At 41.6% G+C, this 18,792-nt stretch overlaps 1 protein-coding gene across 1 annotated transcript in view; it reads right to left on the bottom strand.

Annotated features, from left to right (window-relative positions):
* Positions 1-242: 242 nt before the first annotated feature.
* LOC126335222 (uncharacterized) overlaps positions 243-18,792 on the bottom strand; it is a 99,023-nt gene continuing 80,473 nt past the window's right edge. The window contains exon 2 of the mRNA XM_049998257.1: positions 243-3,044. Within this exon, the coding sequence (XP_049854214.1) occupies positions 2,561-3,019 (459 nt within the window). The 5' untranslated portion in view covers positions 3,020-3,044 and the 3' untranslated portion in view covers positions 243-2,560. The remainder of the gene's footprint in view (positions 3,045-18,792) is intronic.

The following is an 18,792-nucleotide window of genomic DNA, read 5'->3' as shown; positions in this document are numbered from 1 at the left end:
TCAGCAAGCAGTGACATTCAAACGCGAGCTGTACCCGCGTTGCACCATCTTGTTGAAAATAACCGTTCAGTATTTCACTTAACACAAGTTCTCCTATGAATGGGTACAGAATATCACTGCAGTATCGCTGTGCGTTATTATTTCGTTGAAAAACCCAGGCAGGAGAACAATCATACGGCAAATAATCATACGGCACTGCGGAATGACTTTTGAACACCCTGTATTTAAAGTAAAAAAAACTGTTATAGAATGACCTTGTTTATTTAAAGGACTATAACTGTGTTTTCACAATGTTAATGTCGGCTAACGCTAGAACATGCAGATGCATCCGTGCAAAACAACCAGCATGCCGTAAAGTATTGAGTTTGTAAAAAGTTTCTTTTTAAAAAGACAGCTAAGTGATATCTTCCTACACATCGTTGCAATATGTTAATACCTCAGGTGAAGGCAGCCACAGTCATCTCTTTGTTCAATATAAACTAAATAAAAGTTATTAGTAATAGCAAATTGCCACCTTGGTATTTTAAAAGAAAGAAAATTCTTTATGTAGCTTCATGATATGTTCTGATATAATTTATTACTAAAAAGTATTTAAGGATTGAGGAAATTTTACTTTTATGCAATACAAAGTAGAATTTCTTACTAAAAAGTAGTTTTGTATTGACCAAATTACACTTTTATGCAATACAGAACAGGATTTGACAGTGTCTAGCATGTACCGATAAGTAAATATGCAAATATGGTTCCTCATATGCACTAAGTTTAACATTACATTTCACGTAACGAATATTACGTTCCAAAATTCAAGAAACTATGTGTTCACTGTTGGTTCGACTCTCTCTGTAAAAGCACAATGGCGAAAAGAATAAAGATTAGAGTTGTCTCGTCGATACTGATCTCACTAGAGACACAGCACTAGCGTAGTGAGAAATGAGTGACAGAGGAAGATGGTCATGGTCTTTTCTCCAACCAAATCATGTGGAAACTGTCCATTTGTAGGCTATTAAAACAATATATCTGTGCTGACCATTTACAAGTTTGTAAAAGGTACACTGCCTTAGATTTAACGTTAATGAACATGTTCAATAACAATTTGTCCATTTTATTTGGACTGATGAGTTCCGTGGCCGTGGATAATGATATTTTACTGAAAAAATACGGCAACCAGCCACTTTTTAATGCAACTACTATTAAAACTAATTTTTTTACATATTACCACTTGTGAAATAAAAAAATCAGTGGAACAGAAAGATTTATCCAGAAGAAATGACTGGGAGTTACATTTAAGAATTGCTTTACTACCTGTATGGCAATTTTCATGTTAATTAGTAAATAATCAAAAGTTTTTTTTGTGTATACTCAGCTTGTTTGAGAGACAACGGCAGCTTAAATAACGTGTAATTAAAGTAATTTTTTCTCTAGTGTTGTAGTACTTGTATCACTATCCTTCCCAGAATTGTGATGGATTATTTGTGACGAATTTTACTAGCGAATATATGATTTGTGATGATGCAATTAAAATGCCTAAATCTTTGAAGAGTAGTATCCCACTGCACTACCACGAGTGAGCACGACACGTTATTGTTAGTTCTCGCTTGTGCACAATCAGTACTTTCAAAGTAATGAGTTATTCCAAAACTGGTGATATATTATTACATGGGGCTCTTTCTACTCCCTTGATCGTATTGCACCGAACTTCAAGGAAACCAATGGATTACTCTACACGAAACCCAAAACTGTTAAAGAAGTGATAAATTTTGTTCACCAAAAACGAGAGTATTGTTTAGCTTAATAAAGGGGACAAACAACGGCAAAGGAATCTGTTATGGATTTAAACACAATTTTATTGTTTTGTTATCAACTTAGTTCTTATTTTAAATTCATATATAGAGAAAAATTTTAGCTGCTTGTAAATTATTATGATTAAGAAATAATAAAGAAAACTTTTATTTCAACTTCAAAACATAATTAAATATAACAACACATTATAAAATAGAGAAACTTAGTTACTAAGAAATGAATATGTTCCATACAGTAAGAAAACAGGTTTCATTCTCCTGAATGGTGAGAAACGACTGACTAGTGGACCTAAGAAACAGAAGCACCATATTGACAATACTGATGAAATTAGAATTCGAGAGAAATGCTACTGCATTTTCTCCCATGTTTTATATGTTCTGATAGATAGTCGCTTTTTCATCTGTCAGCTATCTGTGTTTAATATATGTAATTTATTATTTACCTAAGACTATATATTTAAAAGCCGGCACTACTGTGCCTTACAGTGTATGACATGATTGTATCATTGCATTCAGTCTGTAATACTTTTGACTGGTCATTAACCTTTTCTTTTCTATACACACGAACACTGTCAAAGTGTCGTCCTCGATAAATTAAATGTCGACTAGAGTTCAGCAGCAATTTGTGACTACTGCTGGAAGAATATTATTGTTACCGTTTCTCAACAAGGTATGCCTGTAAAACTGGTGGACAACTGTAAAACAGTGAGTTATTTCACTGGGTTCTGTTCGACACATCGTTCACCGAATAAGTGGGAGCATCAAGCAGCGATCCGCTCGACACTGGCATCGGGAGTGGTGATGGTCTCAGTGGCGATGCCGAGGGTCACCCGGAGCGGACTGCGGTCCACCCTGTTGATGTCGTCGGAGATCTTGCTCGCCGAGGTGCCGGGTCCGCCGCCGCCGAACTGGCCGTTGAGCTGGCTGATGAGGAAACTGAGGTGGACGCTGCGGTCGACCCAGAGGAACTTGACGCAGCGGCCCTTGCCGTCGGAGCGGTAGCCCGACGAGCAGGGCTGCGACTGGCGGCCGGGCGCGACGAACAGCGACTTGGGCACGATGCGCCGCGGCCGGCCGGCCTCGTCGCGCTCCTCGTCGGGCTGCGGCAGCCAGTCGGCGCCGACGGGCGCGTCCGTCAGGCGGGCGACGGCGCCGGCGCTCCCGAGGCGCGGCAACGCCGCCGACAACAGCACAGCGCACAGCCACAGCACGCGCCGCATGGCGTCACACCGCCATCACAGGAACCTGCGAACCGGATTACATCAGGTTAATACTAGTTCCATGGATCATGAATACGATTGTAAGGTGTCAGGCAAATCCAACACCTTCCATGAAAACCCTGACATGATAAGCAAATCCAGTAGTATGTCACATAGCTCCGAATAAATCGTGGCATTAAATTAACCGAAGTAATACAAGTACCGAGTGAGCAAATGGAATACCACAGACTAATACAAGAATGCCTAAATGCATGTCGTACCTTCCCACCGTGAGACAGACGCAGTTCCGAGGGAAGAAATGAGAACAGAAGCCGAGAGCAGAAGCGTGTTAAGCTGGAAGGCCCTACGATAAGGGACGGACACCCACGTTGAGAGCTAACCGCTAGGACCACCCCCCAGCCCATGTTAAAAGGTAGAGCCCTCCAGAAGAACAGTATAGATCTTACGATAACACAAAAAGGGCCACCCCAACCGCAAGTTTTAGCGTGAGACTTTTTCGCGTCTCTGGTACGTCAGGACCACCCCCCAGCCCATGTTAAAAGATAGAGCCCTCCAGAAGAAAAGTATAGATCTTACGATAACACTAAAAGTTCCACACAAGCTGCAAGTTTTAGCATGAGACTTTTTCGCGTCTCTGTTATGTTGCAAACTTTATAAAACATTGCCCCACCACGAAAAGTATAACATTTCTCATTGGATAGACAGAATTTATGTAGGCGGAGCTTAAGCTTAAGGTTAACATTGAGACCCTGATTGGTCAGATGAAAACACAGCCAGATAGTTTTTTTTTTTTAAAGCAACTTCGGTAAATTGTAGTAAGAAGAAGTTAGGAGAGAGTTGCTTCCGAGATGCCGAGGTGAGTGGCGCTGTGCTGCCCGCTGCCCCCTGACGAACACCGACAAGGTAATGAACGCACGCGATGCCGCGTAACATCACATAAAGCTTCACTCAGAACTGCAGAAGTCTCATCTGTTACACCCCTTTTTGCGTAATACTAGTGTAGATCGTCAATTAAAGCTCATGGTGTTCACATTTGCCACTTGAAGTAAAACTCTGAAACGCCATGATTTTTCTGTTATATAGTTATTGAGAAGCCACAGTACTTTACGACAAGTTACATAAGTAATTAAAGATAATTGAGGGTCACTGTAGACCATTTTGATAGTTTTTTTCTTTTGTAAAACTTAATTTAAACCTAGATTATAGATGTGATATGGCATAGGTCATCCTTCGATCCATTGTAGAACTTGGAAATCCATTCAGGGAATATTCGTTCATATTTTTGTTGAACGCAGTTGGTTTTTACCATCCTGTATTAAAACACTTCCTTTTATCAATAGTGCAATTTATAAACAATGTTTTGTGAGTAGAATAAAATTTCCAATGGTAAACTTAAATGCTTTTTCGACGGTATTTTGCCAGCTAACTATAAATAGGAAAGACTTGAACCCCTTCCACTAAATTTAGTTAGTATTAAGATTCCTTTACGGGGAGTGCAGTGGAGCTGACGCTGAAATCATTAAGTATTTGGTTATATCATTGCTAGCCTCACTGAATTCTTCTGAATTCTACATGTAATGTGTGGTCTGGCGTCTCCTTACCAGCAACAGGTCCCAGATTCAAACTAGTCAATTCCCTAAAAAACACGCTCAGAGCGTCGTTGTGTGAAAGTGGTAGGGAGACACGATATAGAACAAACAGAAACCACGCAGAATGTTAGACGATATTTCGTAATGATGTGGAACGAGTCAAATTTTCCAATAAATGACATAATTAAGTTAATTTAACAACATAATTAAGTTGATATAACAACTTTTATTCTTTTAATGTTTTTTAAAAAATATTTCTTAGGTTTTTGTTTTTTTTCTTAATTTATATGTAAAAATTCCTCGATGGAGTAGAAGGTATTGGTGGCGGTGGTGGTGGTTAGTGTTTAACGTCCCGTCGACAACGAGGTTATTAGAGACGGAGCGCAAGCTCGAGAGGTTGGGAAGGAAATCGGCCGTGCCCTTTCAAAGGAACCATCCCGGCATTTGCCTGAAACGATTTAGGGAAATCACGGAAAACCTAAATCAGGATGGCCGGAGACGGGATTGAACCGTCGTCCTCCCGAATGCGAGTCCAGTGTGCTAACCACTGCGCCACCTCGCTCGGTGGAGTAGAAGGAGTTGTCATTCAGAAAGTCTTTTAATTTCTTCTTAAATACTTGTTGGTTATCTGTCAGACTTTTGATACTATTTGGTAAGTGACCAAAGACTTTAGCGGCAGTATAATTCACCCCTTTCTGTGCCAAAGTTAGATTTAATCTTGAATAGTGAAGATCATCCATTCTCCTAGTATTGTATTTATGCACATTGCTATTACTTTTGAATTGGATTTAGTTGTTAATAAAAAAAAAATCCGGAACAGGTGGTGCCGGATTACTAAACAAGAACGTTACACAAAAACTATTGTGCCAAAGACAGGGAACCACTTAAGAGCCATCGCCGCACAATGTATGTTTCATTCAAGACAACCCGTTTCAGCAGTCTTACCTGTCATCTTTAGGTCCTCCTACAAAGGGTAAAACGAACACGTGTTACTACAAAAAAAGTTTAAGACCTGACAATAACATCAAAGAATGTTGAAAGCGATTGTCTCGAATAAAAATACACTACTGGCCATTAAAATGGCTACACCACGAAGACGACGTGCTACAGACGCGAAATTTAACCAACAGTAAGAAGATGCTGTGATATGCAAGTGATTAACTTTTCAGAACATTCACACAAGGTTGGCGCTGATGGTGTCACCAACAACGTGCTGACGTGAGGAAAGTTTCCAACCGATTTCTCATACACAAACAGCAGTTTACAGGCGCTGGCTGGTGAAACGTTATTGTGATGCCTCGTGTAAAGAGGAGAAATGCGTACCATAACGTTTCCGGCCTGGCAAAACCACACAGTCTTATACTGATTGACCACTTAATATAAAATATATAACTACATGCTCCATTTACCACTAACATCTCCTCCCAGATTCTGTCCTGTAATCACCGTCCAGGCCCATCGCCACTACTCCCTCCTCCCCTCCCCCCCCCCCCCAACAAAAAAGAAGAAAAGAATTGGCAACCCACCCCATTTCTCTCACGTCTCTACCTAACATACAAGACAATTTCTCAAATTTTCACTAACTCTCACACACACAAAGAAGTAGTTTCACAGGTTGACAACACTCACAAAGTGAACGAAAACCAACGAACAGACATAAACACTGTTACCGTCAACTCAAAAGACTTGCATCAGGCGACTGGTCTACCCGACTGGAGGCCCCAGCCACACGACGTTTCCATTTGTGCGAATGAGAAACAGGTTACAAAAGTGAAAATAATGCAGCCCAAGAAATACTGCAGAATCGCAAAAACTGCCAGGTGCAAATGTGAATGAAATCTTTCAATGTCGACCGCTGCTAGTAAGGACGGAAGGAGCAGAATATGTAAAGAAACATCGTAAGTTACTTGCACACCAACTTAATAAACAAAACGCTGTTTTTAGCCTAAAAGAACAAAAAATTTATAAACGTATGTATCCAATTTGCAGAATAACTACGGAAAATGTTTTATGAATAAAAGCGAAACGCGTATGGTGTATTCTTATTAATTACTTTGATTAAATTGCAGTCAGCTCAAGGCGGATAACTAACAGCAACAAAAAGTATTTTGAGCGATCTTGGCTCTTGAATGGTTTTTAACAACTAAAACAGATTGCCCTTCAGTACTCTCATAGTGAGAAAATTCAGGGACAGATGGTGGGGGGAGGGGGGGGGGGGGGCTTTGGTACAACACGAATAAAACTAAATACTTGACTTGGTAATAGGAGGAACAAATAAAGATTTGACAGTGGAAGGAGTTATGAGAACTATTACACATACTGAAGAGTACAAATATCTAGGAGTAAAAATCACACTGAATGGTAAACAAGATAAGGAAATTAATTCAAGTAAAACAGGCCACAACCAAGTAGGACTCTACCATTCCGTATATACTTAACAATGTATGCAGACGGTTTATCCATACCGGAAATCGAGGATATTGACGATTTGCGAGGTCGGATAACAAGTGACAATAACAGCATTTTATTTTCGTTTGATGCAATTACAAATTAACAATTTCAGATTTTCCCTTTACTTGTACTGTGAAACCTTGCTTCTGGATAATTTCATGATTCTAGGTGAACGAGAAGTACCCTGTAGGTTTTGATAAGTAAGTTTTTGAGCCGCGCGGAGTGGCCGCTCGGTTTAAGGCGTCATGTCTCGGAATGCGTGGCCCCTCCCGCTAGAGGTTCGAGTCCTCCCTCGGGCTTGGGTGTGTATAAGTCTAGGGGCCAATGAGCTGAGCAGTATGGTCACTTAGGAATTCACACACATTTGAACATTTTTTTAATTTTTGAGTATCAAAATACGTGACATAAATGCCTCTTCATTAAGATGGTCTTTTTTAGCATATAGCTTTTAACATTATCAGAAATGAATTTTTAATGATAGGTCAAAAGAACTTGGGATCTTTCTTACTAGTAGCTAAATTAATATAGTTCCCTTTTTTTCACATTGCTTATTAAGCTGAATGGCCATACTTGTACTTAATAGTTTCTTCTTTAGATCTTTATGTTTCGAGGCAGCCTTAGATGCTTGGGCAGGCAAAAATCGTAAAGTTTTTAACATGGCTTCTTGGTTCAGTGACTGTTTATAAATTAAAGTTGAAAGAAATGAGCCCTCGGTTACAATATTTAGTCTTATTAACCACGTTTCAACACTTCTAAGAGTGCCTTCATCAGAATTTAAATGTTTAAAGTGGCCTATAACATAGTTACAAATTTCTGGGAAAGTACTTACATGTCACGTATTAAAATAAATAACAGACCATAAGGGCTTTAGTCACAATTTTTTTTCAAAAATAATGCTTGAATGCGAGCCACTATGGACTGCTCATATCTGTAAAGCCACAGGTAGTAATGGACTGAGGCGCCCGCAGATGAACATGACACCAAGAGTGCCATCTGGTAGGCGTAAATATAAGTAGGCTACTTAACATTTAATATATAGTCAGCTGAATGTTAGAATGAACAGTATTTAGTACTTGAACTCACAGGCAAAGTTTTATATGACAACAGCAGACATGGTAAAATTTTGCTTATGTAAAAGCATATAAATACGATTTGAAAACTGAAAACTAATTAACAGTACAAAAAGAAGCAGTGCTTAGATGTTACGTATAAAATAAAAACAAAGCGATTTGTTCATCTGAAAAATCTTTTTTGAAATTACGTAAATTTATTACTACGGTTGTAAGCGTTTCCTGTACAGGGAGATTAGTATAAAGATTTTTGATGTCCAATGAAAACAATTTGGTGTCTGAACTGCATTCTAAATCTTTTACGTTATAGACTGAGGCGTGACTATTGGGTGCAATGTTCACCTGCCCGCACTTGTTAACGCGGGCGCCTCAGTCTGAAGCACGACATTTGCGAGAAACCCCTAGTGGCTTGCTTTCCACACATTTTAATTTAAATTGTGACTAAATCTGTTTCGCTTTATATTTATTTTATATGTTACGTCTTAGTACTGCTTCTTTTTGTACTGTTAATCAGTTTTCAGTTTTCAAACTGTATTTCTATGCTTTTACATAAGCAAAATTTTACCATGTGTGCTGTTGTCATATAAAACTTTGCTTGTGAGTTCAAGTACTAAATACTGTTTATTCTAACATTCAGCTGTCTATATTTTAAATGCTAAATAGCCTACCAGATGGCACTCTTGGTGTCATGTTCACCTGCCCGCACTTGTTAACGCGGGCGCCTCAGTCCGTTGCTACCTGTGTCTTTACAGTTATGAGCAGCCCATAGTGGCTCGGCTTCATGCATTCTTTTTGAAAAAACGTTGCGACTAAAGCCCTTCTGGGCTGTTATTTATTTTATACGTGACATGTAAGTACTGTCTCTGTCTTGTATTGTTTGTCAGTACTTACACTTTTGTATAAAAAATTTTCTTTGCCCATAAATCTGTAGTTATGTTATAGGCCAATTTAAACATTTAACTTCTGATGAAGGCACTCATATAAGTGTTGAAACGTGGTTAATAAGACTAAAAATTGTGACCGAGGGCTCATTTGTTTCAACTTTAATTTATAAACGGTCACTGAACCATGCATTCGTGTTTAAAACGAGGCGTAAAGTTTTGTGTCCTGCAGTTATCAAGGGTTCACGAGTGGGCCTTAGACTCCTAAAGCCCATATCGATGATGTTTCGCTCAATAGTTCGCACGTTGACACTTGCTCATAGTCCAGCTTTGAAATCCGCAGCAATTTGCGGAAGGGTTGCACTTCTGTCACGTTGAACCATTCTCTTCAGTCATCGTTTGTCCCGTTCTTGCAGGATATTTTTTCGACCACAGCGACGTCAGAGATTCGATGTTTTACCGGATTCCTGATATTCACGGTCCAATCGTGAAATGGTCGTACGGGAAAATCCCCACTTCATCGCTACCTCGGAGATGCTGTGTCCCATCGCTTGTGCGCCGACTATAACACCACGTTCAAACTCACTTAAATCTTGATAACCTGGCATTGTCGCAGCAGTAACCGACCTAGCAACTGCGCCATGCACTTGGTGTCTTATATGGGTGTAGCCGACCGCAGCGCCGTATTCTGACTGTATTTGAATACGCATGCTTATACCAGCCTGTTGGCGCTTCAGTGTATATCACCTAAGTACAAATGACAGCTCCGCCATTTTATACCTTGTGGACGCGGTACTACCGCCATCTGTATGTGTACACACCGCTATTCCATGACTTCTGTCATGCTAGTGCACAGACAGTCATTTTCCTCTCGCCCTGTGAGCGAATGGAACAGGAAAGAAAATCGGTAATAGTGGTACTGTGTACCTCCCGCCATGGACTTGATTAGTCGCTACCGCCAGAGTTCTTCCTCTGTCCTTGCACACTTGAACTACTAAATACTTCTATGTCTTAGTGGTTCCTCGTATAACGAAAGTTGTAGCACCATTGTGCACGCTGCTTCAGCATGTGAATCAACGTATTTGCTGTAGAAGAAACTTGCCGGGTAGGAAAACCGACAATCCGAAACGCCCGCGCACGCTAGTGTGCGACTAAAAAAGATCGCGTGACTGCAGGCTGCCTGCTATGCAGCCCTGGCCACGGGAACTGCGTGGCCGTGTCGCTTACACTGCGGCGTGCCACAGCGCTGACGGCGCGGCCGTCCGTAGACGACATCTGTGCATGCCAGCTACGATCTGCTCTTGCAGATAGCCGACTTGCAATGTAGCTAACTCCGAAACATCATCACCTGATATACAACACTACAAAACTGCTGATTTTCTTGATATTTTACATTAAACAGAGAACCAACTCGTGGAGATAACATCTTGGACTTACTGATAACAAACAGACCCGAACTTTTCGACAGAACAGGGAATCAGTGATCATAAGGCCTTTGCAGCATCCCTGAATATGGAAGTAAATATGAATATAAAAAAGGGAGGAAGGATTATCTGTTTAGCAAGAGTAATAGAAGGAAGATTTCAGACTATCTAACAGATCAAAACAAAAATTTCTGTTCCGACACTGGCAACGTTGAGTGTTTATGGAAAAAGTTCAAGGCAATCGTAAAATGCGTTTTAGACAGGTACGTGCCGAGTAAAATTGTGAGGGACGGGAAAAACCCACCATGGTTCAACAACAAAGTTAGGAAATTACTGCGAAAGGAAAGAGAGCTTCACTGAAAGTTTAAACGCAGCTTACGAAACACTCGTTCGACCTATACTTGAATATTGCTCATGAGTGTAAGATCCGTACCAGGTCGGGTTGACAGAGGAGAAAGAGAAGATCCAAAGAAGAGCGGCGCGCTCCGTCAAAGGGTTATTTGGTAAGCGTGATAGCGTTACAGAGATGTTAAGCAAACTCAAGTGGCAGAGTCTGCAAGAGAGGCGCTCTGCATCGCGGTGTAGCTTGCTGTCCAGGTTTCGAGAGGGTGCGTTTCTGGACGAGGTATCGAATATATTGCTTCCCCCTACTTATATCTCCCGAGGAGATCACGAATGTAAAATTAGAGAGATTCGAGCGCGCACGGAGGCTTTCCGGCAGTCGTTCTTCCCGCGAACCATACGCGACTGGAACAGGAAAGGGAGGTAATGACAGTGGCACGTAGAATGCCCTCCGCCACACACCGTTGGGTGGCTTGCGGAGTATAAATGTATATGTAGATCTAGATCTTTGTCCAAAGCGAAAACCCCTACTGAGCAGCTGTGAACGGAGAACCAAGTTTACCTAATCGCCTTACAGATTTGATCTCTGATTACCTGCGTAGTTCACTTCGTAATGGGAGTCGATGTTGATTCACGTCCGTGGGTGTAAACCTGAAATTTGCTCCACATGTGACCCCTGAATGGTGCTAAGAAGGCAACAAAACTGGCAGCCAGACAATCGTTCTAGATCTCCTGGCTATACGAGAAGTTCATAATCGAGAGGAAATGACTCGTAATCACATCAAGAGCCCTTCTCAGGACCAAGCATCTAGGAAACTTGGAACAAGTATTAAAATATGCCAATTCAACACTGAGGGCTTTAGTAAAACCAAATGCCATATTCTTCAAAAGTTATTGACTAAGGACAACATTGATGTGGTTGCCTTACAGGAAACCCACACAGATAACGAAGATCAACTACGCTCCAGAGGAAAAATACCAGGATATGCTATCTTTGGTGCAACATACCACCATGCCTATGGAGTAACAACATACGTCAAAAATAAAATAGAGAACGCTCACCTGCAATCCACTTCCACAAATGGCAATATCCACTCTGTGATAATCAAAATAGGTGAATTGGTAATAAGTAACATTTACAAACCACCAGGATCCGCCTGGCCAGCAAATGTTCTCCAATCACACCGCCATCCCGCGGTCTTAGTGGGGGACTTTAACAGCCACCACACGCAATGGCGATACAGAACAACTGATACAAATGGCGAAGCCTTAGCAAACTGGGCAGAAGAAAACAAAATGCACCTCGTTTTCGATGCTAAAGATCGTGGTTCCTTCAGATCAGCAGCTTGGAAACGAGAGTACGACCCAGCTGTCACAGCTGATGAAAATCACCAGCTGGTCAACACAAGCAGAAATGTTCTGGCAGATTTCTCTCACAGTCAACACCGTCCAGTCCTAGTAGAAATCGGCACAAGTATTCCAATGATAACCTCAAGTCCTCGTTCCAGATGGAACCAACAAAAAGCGGATTGGAAAGCTTACTCTGAAGACCTCGATAAATGCCTGGGATGGATCTGTCCATCTGCTGATAGCTATAAAAGATTTGTGGGAGCAGTCATCAGTAAAGCAAAAAAGCACATAACTACAGGAGACCGCAAAGAATGTGAGGAACTGTATAATGACTACCAAAGCAGCGATGACAGAGAAACAGCAGAAGAACTCGTACACAACAATGATACTGCAGTACGACAGAAGTGGATGGAAACTACTCAGGCCCGTGGTAAAATGGAGCCAATACGACCGAGGCCGCAGAGACGTGCTGTTCGGGAAGGGAGGTCGTCGACATCGACCACAGACCACAACGTCCGGGCAATCGAGGAAATGACCGTCAGGAGCTAAGCGATTGGTACAACTTTCTGAACGTTGTTTGTAGAGACGTGACGCCTAATTTGAAAATGCTTCACGTGTCTGTGTCACTTTGAACTGTAATCCAGTATTCAATAGAAGTTACATAGCAGTCCTAATAATGTGTAACATTTTTTGAAGTCAGCTCGCAGCCTACATAAGAAATCTTAGGATGTGTTACAGGACTATCAGCTTAGCGTTAATAAAGGCAAAGACACAGAATATGCAGTTACGAGTTCGTTGGACGGCACATTGAACATTTGTGAAAACCAGAACTAAACTTGGATCACAACGTAACTGCAGACATTTCCCGTGGCTGTACCTGAATGCCTCTAATAAGCCCTTGTAAAATCACTTTTTTTTTTAGGGAAAAAAATTTTTTAGTTCGTAGTTGTGACATATTCGCAATTAAATTGCATGCGATCAAAAAAAAAAAATTGTTTTGTTATAAATCCAGCCATCACATCACAAAAGTTGATTAACCAGGTTATTAATTTCGGTCAACTGTGGCCATTTTCAGACCTAAAAATAGTAAAATATAGCGGTTGCTTGGTGCACAATGTTTCCCAATTACATAAAATACAGCAGCAAAACCGAGCGAAGTGGCGCAGTGGTTAGCACACTGGACTCGCATTCGAGAGAACGGTTTAAACCCGCGTTCGGCCAGCTTGATTTGGATTTTCCGTGGTTTCCCTAAATCGCTTCAGGCAAATGCCGGGATCGTTCCTTAGAAAGGGGACGACCGATTTCCTTACCTATCCATCCTAATCCGATGGGAGCGACGACCTCGCTGTTGCGCCCCTCCCCCAAATCAGCTAACCAACCAATAGAATCAGGAACCATTATTAGCTAACGTGACAGGATTTCTGTGCCTGAGTCGATCCGGTACACTACATAATTCGTGCATTACATATATAAATGGTACAGTCACATAAATGAGCCACGCAAGCTTCCTCTTCTTTCGTTTCACCCTCTTTGGGGTACGTTGGATCAATCATTTCTTTGTGCGTTGTTCTTTTCTTAGGGCCCAGTATTTCTTCATTCTTTCTGATCTTCTTTTCCTCTCTTCTTCCGAGATGAAGGGTTTGGACTTTTGTGTAGATTTGTCTTGGAACCTTATGTTTTCATCTTCAGTAATTGCTTTAGCTGTTCCATCAATAAGTGAATTTTCTGAAATCTTTCATTCCACTAGGTCTTTCTCAGTTTCTTTAAAGCAGTTGGGTTTCGTTTTGCGGTTACGGAAGAAGTCAAAGATTTGTTTAGTTAATCTGTTGGAGTTCATTCTCAGAAGATGACCATAAAAATTTACCCTCCTTTTTCGCATAGTATCTGAAAGTTTTTCAGTTTTCTTGTAGAGTGTTTCATTTTTGATGTATATAATCTTACTGTCTTGAAACTTTTGGTCCTATAATTTTTTTTAAATTTTTCTTTTCTTTAGCTCAAGTTTCTCCATTTGGCCTTTGAAATTCATGTTTAGTGTTTCTTGTGCACACAGTGCTTCTGGCTTAATCATTGTCTTGTAATGCATAATTTTGGACCCCCACGATAGGGATTTTTTGTTGTACGTATTTTTTGTTTGTTAGAAGGCCAATTCAAGTTTATTTTTTCTGGATTCCATTGCTTTGCTTTCACTAGCATTCCAACTAATCCATTCTCCGAGATATTTGAATTCTTTTACTATTTCAATCTTCTGTTCATGAACTTTGAAGTATTTACATGAGTGCTTGATGTTTGTCAATATCTTAGTTTTTTCAAAAGAGATGTGAAGACCTATTTTAGCTGCTTGTTTCTTTAGCTCAAGGATTTGCTCCCGTGCTTCTTCCATTGTTTCAGCAAACAGGGCCTTATCGTCTGCAAAAGCAATGCAATTTACTTTGAGGTTCTTCTTTTTGCAACCCAGTCTTATACAAGCTTCGTCACAAAAGCAAAAAACTGTTATGGTATGTGACTGGCTCTATAACAAAACAACGTTGCGTAACGTAAAATTTAAGCCAAGTTTTTATTTTCAATCATGCAAAAAACTGTTGAAATCGGATGAGTCTGTTTCAAACACATTGTATATTCTGCAGCTAAGCAACAACCCGCAAAAAAAAAGCGCAATGTTCAAATGGCTTGCTCGTACTTGAAGAGCCGAGTTCAAACCTCGATCCAGCCACCCGCCACCCTAAATTTGGTTTTCATCTGTTTTCCTAAGTAAAGCCAGATGAACGTCACGGTATCTTTTTCAGCAGAATCCATCTTGTACAATGGCACCACTGTCGACGGACCATTTAACACCTAACGAAGCAGAACCGGACGTCCTAAAAACAGATATGATGCTCACCCGCTCTCGCAATACCCCGGGTTGTTTTCGTGTTCCGCAAGGCGCGGTGGACAGCGGTTAAAATGGGGACCCGAGTTGCGTAGCCGGCTGAGCGACCGGCGCCTCTTGCAATCCCTTTCAGACATTTTCGTGTCCCATGATACACAGCGCACGGCAGCTAAAAGGGGAAACGACGCCCTTGCGTATTTACAGAGTTGTCAAGGTTTCACTACATCATTGCACCGACCTCATTCGCTGCAGATAACTGAAGCATGCCGTGAATAACACTGTGTGACACACTTTTTCGGATATTGGAGTTTTGGTGGGATAGCGCTGTTTATCACCTCTTAAGCCAATGGTAATGGTCTTCACGATATACAATACCCTATCAAAAGGAGGCGGAATTTGATTTAAATGTCAGAGGAGGCGGACCCACCAGCGTAAAATGAGGTGGGTAGTATCGTGTTGTCATTAGCGAATCAGTATCAGTAAAATAGATTGATCATGAGATCTCAGTGACTTTGAACGAGGACTAGTCATTAAATGTCACCTAAGAAAATCCGTCAGGCACATATCGACCAACTTCACCAACAGCTGTCGTGGGAATGTGCCGCCGCCTTCTCCCTGTTGCACCACCTAATTCACCTACTTCTTCATATTTCTTTATCATATTTTTCAGCCCATTTATTGACACGGAGCATCTTCGCAGCTCTGCCGGCGATATTCCCGCAATGCAGCGCTGCTATCACTGCCTTTCAGATAAAACAACGTTACCAGCAGTGCGCGGTCTTTCTTTTCACACGGGGAACCTCCCCATCGCACCCCCCCCCCCCCCCCTCAGATTTAGTTATAAGTTGGCACAGTGGATAGGCCTTGAAAAACTGAACACAGATCAATCGAAAAAACACGAAGAAGTTGTGTGGAACTATGAAAAAAAATAAGCAAAATATACAAACTGAGTAGTCCATGTGCAAGATGGGCAACATCACAGCAGTTTGAGTGCTCAGAAACGCGGTGGTCCGTGGAGAGCGTGAGCAACTGCGGAATGAGAGGTTTTCGTTCAAGACTTCCCTCGAGTGAAGAATTTTTCTTTCTTTATTTTCGCGAAGTTATGATCTGTCCGTTCGATCATTGACGGCTCTATTCACTGTAATAAATTTAGTGTCTGTGTTTTGCGTCCGCACCGCAAAACCGTGCGATCAGTAGACAAAAGGACGTGCCTCTCCAATGGGAACCAAAAATGGTTCAAACGGCTCCGAGCACTACGGGACTTAACTTCTGAGGTCATCCGTCCCCTAGAACTGAGAACTACTTAAACCTAACTAACCTAAGGACATCACACACATCCATGCCCGAGGCAGGATTCGAACCTGCGACCGTAGCGGTCGCGCAGTTCGAGACTGTAGCGCCTAGAACCGCTCGGCCACCTCGGTCGGCCCAAGGGGAACCGCAAACATTTGATTACATGGTCATAGGTCAACCGATTCCTCCACGGGAAAACACGTCTGATACATTCTATACGACACTGGTGACGGCAAGTGCGTCACATGACAGGAATATGTTGTCGACTCACCTAACTTGTACACTTGGCGAATGGGTAAAAAGATTCTTCTACCTTGCCCGATTTAGGTTTTCTTGTGGATGTGATAGTCACTCCCAAAAAAAGGGATAAAAACATAAGAGTTTGTCACATAAACTGCAACAAATGAATGCAACAGTTTCACAGTCGCACAGTTTTCCCTGTGTTCTGTCAAAACATATGTTTTTAACGTTTTCAAATTTATCCGTGCGTAGACCGTCAAATCCTGCATATGTCCAAGCAAATCTGAACATGTCCTGGAATTTTGGAGAGCGAAGTTAATCAAGTGAGTGCCTGAACTTTGATAATTGTCTGAAAACAAAAAATTTTCACACGAGGGAAGACTTGAACGAAGGACTTCTCGTACCGCTGTTGCTCACACTAACCACGGGACCACGGCGCTCCTTGCCTTGTAATTTCCTGTTATGTTGCCTATCTTGCACATGGACTACTCAGTTTGTATATTTTGCTTATTTTTTTCATAGTTCCACACAACTTCTTCCTGTTTTCTCGATTAATCTGTGTTCAGTTTTTCAAGGCCTATCCACTGTGCCAACTTATAACTAAATCTGAGGGGGGTGCGATGGGGAGGTTCCCTTGTCAACAGCCATTGCGTTTCGTTTCGAAAGCTTTGTCCTAAACCTTTACACCAGCAATCACTTCGCAACAGAAATCAATAATCTAGGCCAATCGTAAAACAGCATACTGAAGTCAAAACAAAAAACATTTCACTTCCTGACTGCTTACAAAATCATATTTTCACCTAGTGGCAGAAAGTGGAACTATTATTTTTTCAACGTACTCTGCGAAAGCACTCCGTCTTCAAGCCATAAGTGCCCTATCGGGACAAGTGCAGTTTACATCGGTATGTTTCCGGAATTTGTGAACCAGTTGCACGATAAAGAACTTACCCTCGGCTGGTAACAACAGGATGACGCCAAATGCCATACGTTTCGAGCGACCACGGCTGAGGTAGAATCATTTTCCACTGGCAGAGTGATGTGGCTCCCAAGGTCACCTGACTTAACACCATCTGCAGCTTCGCGATCAACTGTGTTTACATCTCTAGGGCGGTCACTTCCAGCAACTTTTGTGAGTCATCTTTATTTCCTCATAAACAACGTATGACATGTTCATTTGATTTTCTGATTCAAATGGCTCTGAGCACTATGGGACTAAACTTCTCAGGTCATCACTCGCCTAGAACTTAGAACTACTTAAACCTAACTAACCTAAGAACAGCACACACATCCATGCCCGAGGCAGGATTCGAACCTGCGACCGCAGCGGTCACGCGGTTCCAGACTGGCGCGCCTAGAACCTCTCGGCCACACCGAGCGGCTAGATAAGATGTTTCAGCGCCCAGCGATGTACACAGCCCGCACTGCAGCACTCGCAACACCGTCAGTTTATTTACGAACACTCGGCAATTGAGTGAGTTTTAGTGTGTAAACACTGTAGATGAAGACAGAGAGTAGAATGCATCCAGCAAATAATTGACGACGTAGGGAGCAAATGCTACTCTGATATGCACAGAGGAGAAACAAAAGAAAGCTGGCGACAAGAGTGTTGAACACTGCTGACAGAATGGCTAGTACAATCATATCACACGTCGTTCGTATTCTTAAGAATTGGAGAAGCCAACGGACCACACATTGGACTGTTATTTCTGTCTGACAAAAATAGAATCACCTCGTAAACAAGGGGAACTGTGCAATATCTTAATTTATCATCCGCTATAACACATTCATGTCACAGTGAAGAATTGCTGATACCAGTGCCTCCTGCAACTGTGACAATGACCGAAGACGAATAGAGTGATGAACACACACACATACACACACACACACACACACACAGAGAGAGAGAGAGAGATAGAGAGAGAGAGAGAGAGAGAGAGAGAGAGAGAGAAAGAGGAAGACAGCGAAGGAAATATGAATGCCGACCCAAGATTTCAGGGCTACAGTGAATCAAATGAACCGCACGTTTTGTCTCAATGGGATCTCAGCGAACGTGTTTATGCTTTAAGTTTGTCGACGTAACATGCTGTTAGCAGTGTTCAACACTCTTGTCGCCAGCTTTCTTTTGTTTCTCCTCTGTGCATATCAGAGTAACATTTGATAAAAAGGGACTGAACCTTAGTTTTCGCGATGCAAAAGTGTTTATCATGAATATTTGTCCAAGAAAGGTGATTTGGTTTTCTGCAATGATGTAGAGTTTATTATGAAGA

This window comes from Schistocerca gregaria, chromosome 2 (assembly GCF_023897955.1).
Source record: "Schistocerca gregaria isolate iqSchGreg1 chromosome 2, iqSchGreg1.2, whole genome shotgun sequence".
Classification (NCBI taxonomy): domain Eukaryota; kingdom Metazoa; phylum Arthropoda; class Insecta; order Orthoptera; family Acrididae; genus Schistocerca; species Schistocerca gregaria.
The sequence above is the reverse complement of the archived record's forward strand: the minus strand, read 5'-3'. Positions and strand labels throughout refer to the sequence as shown.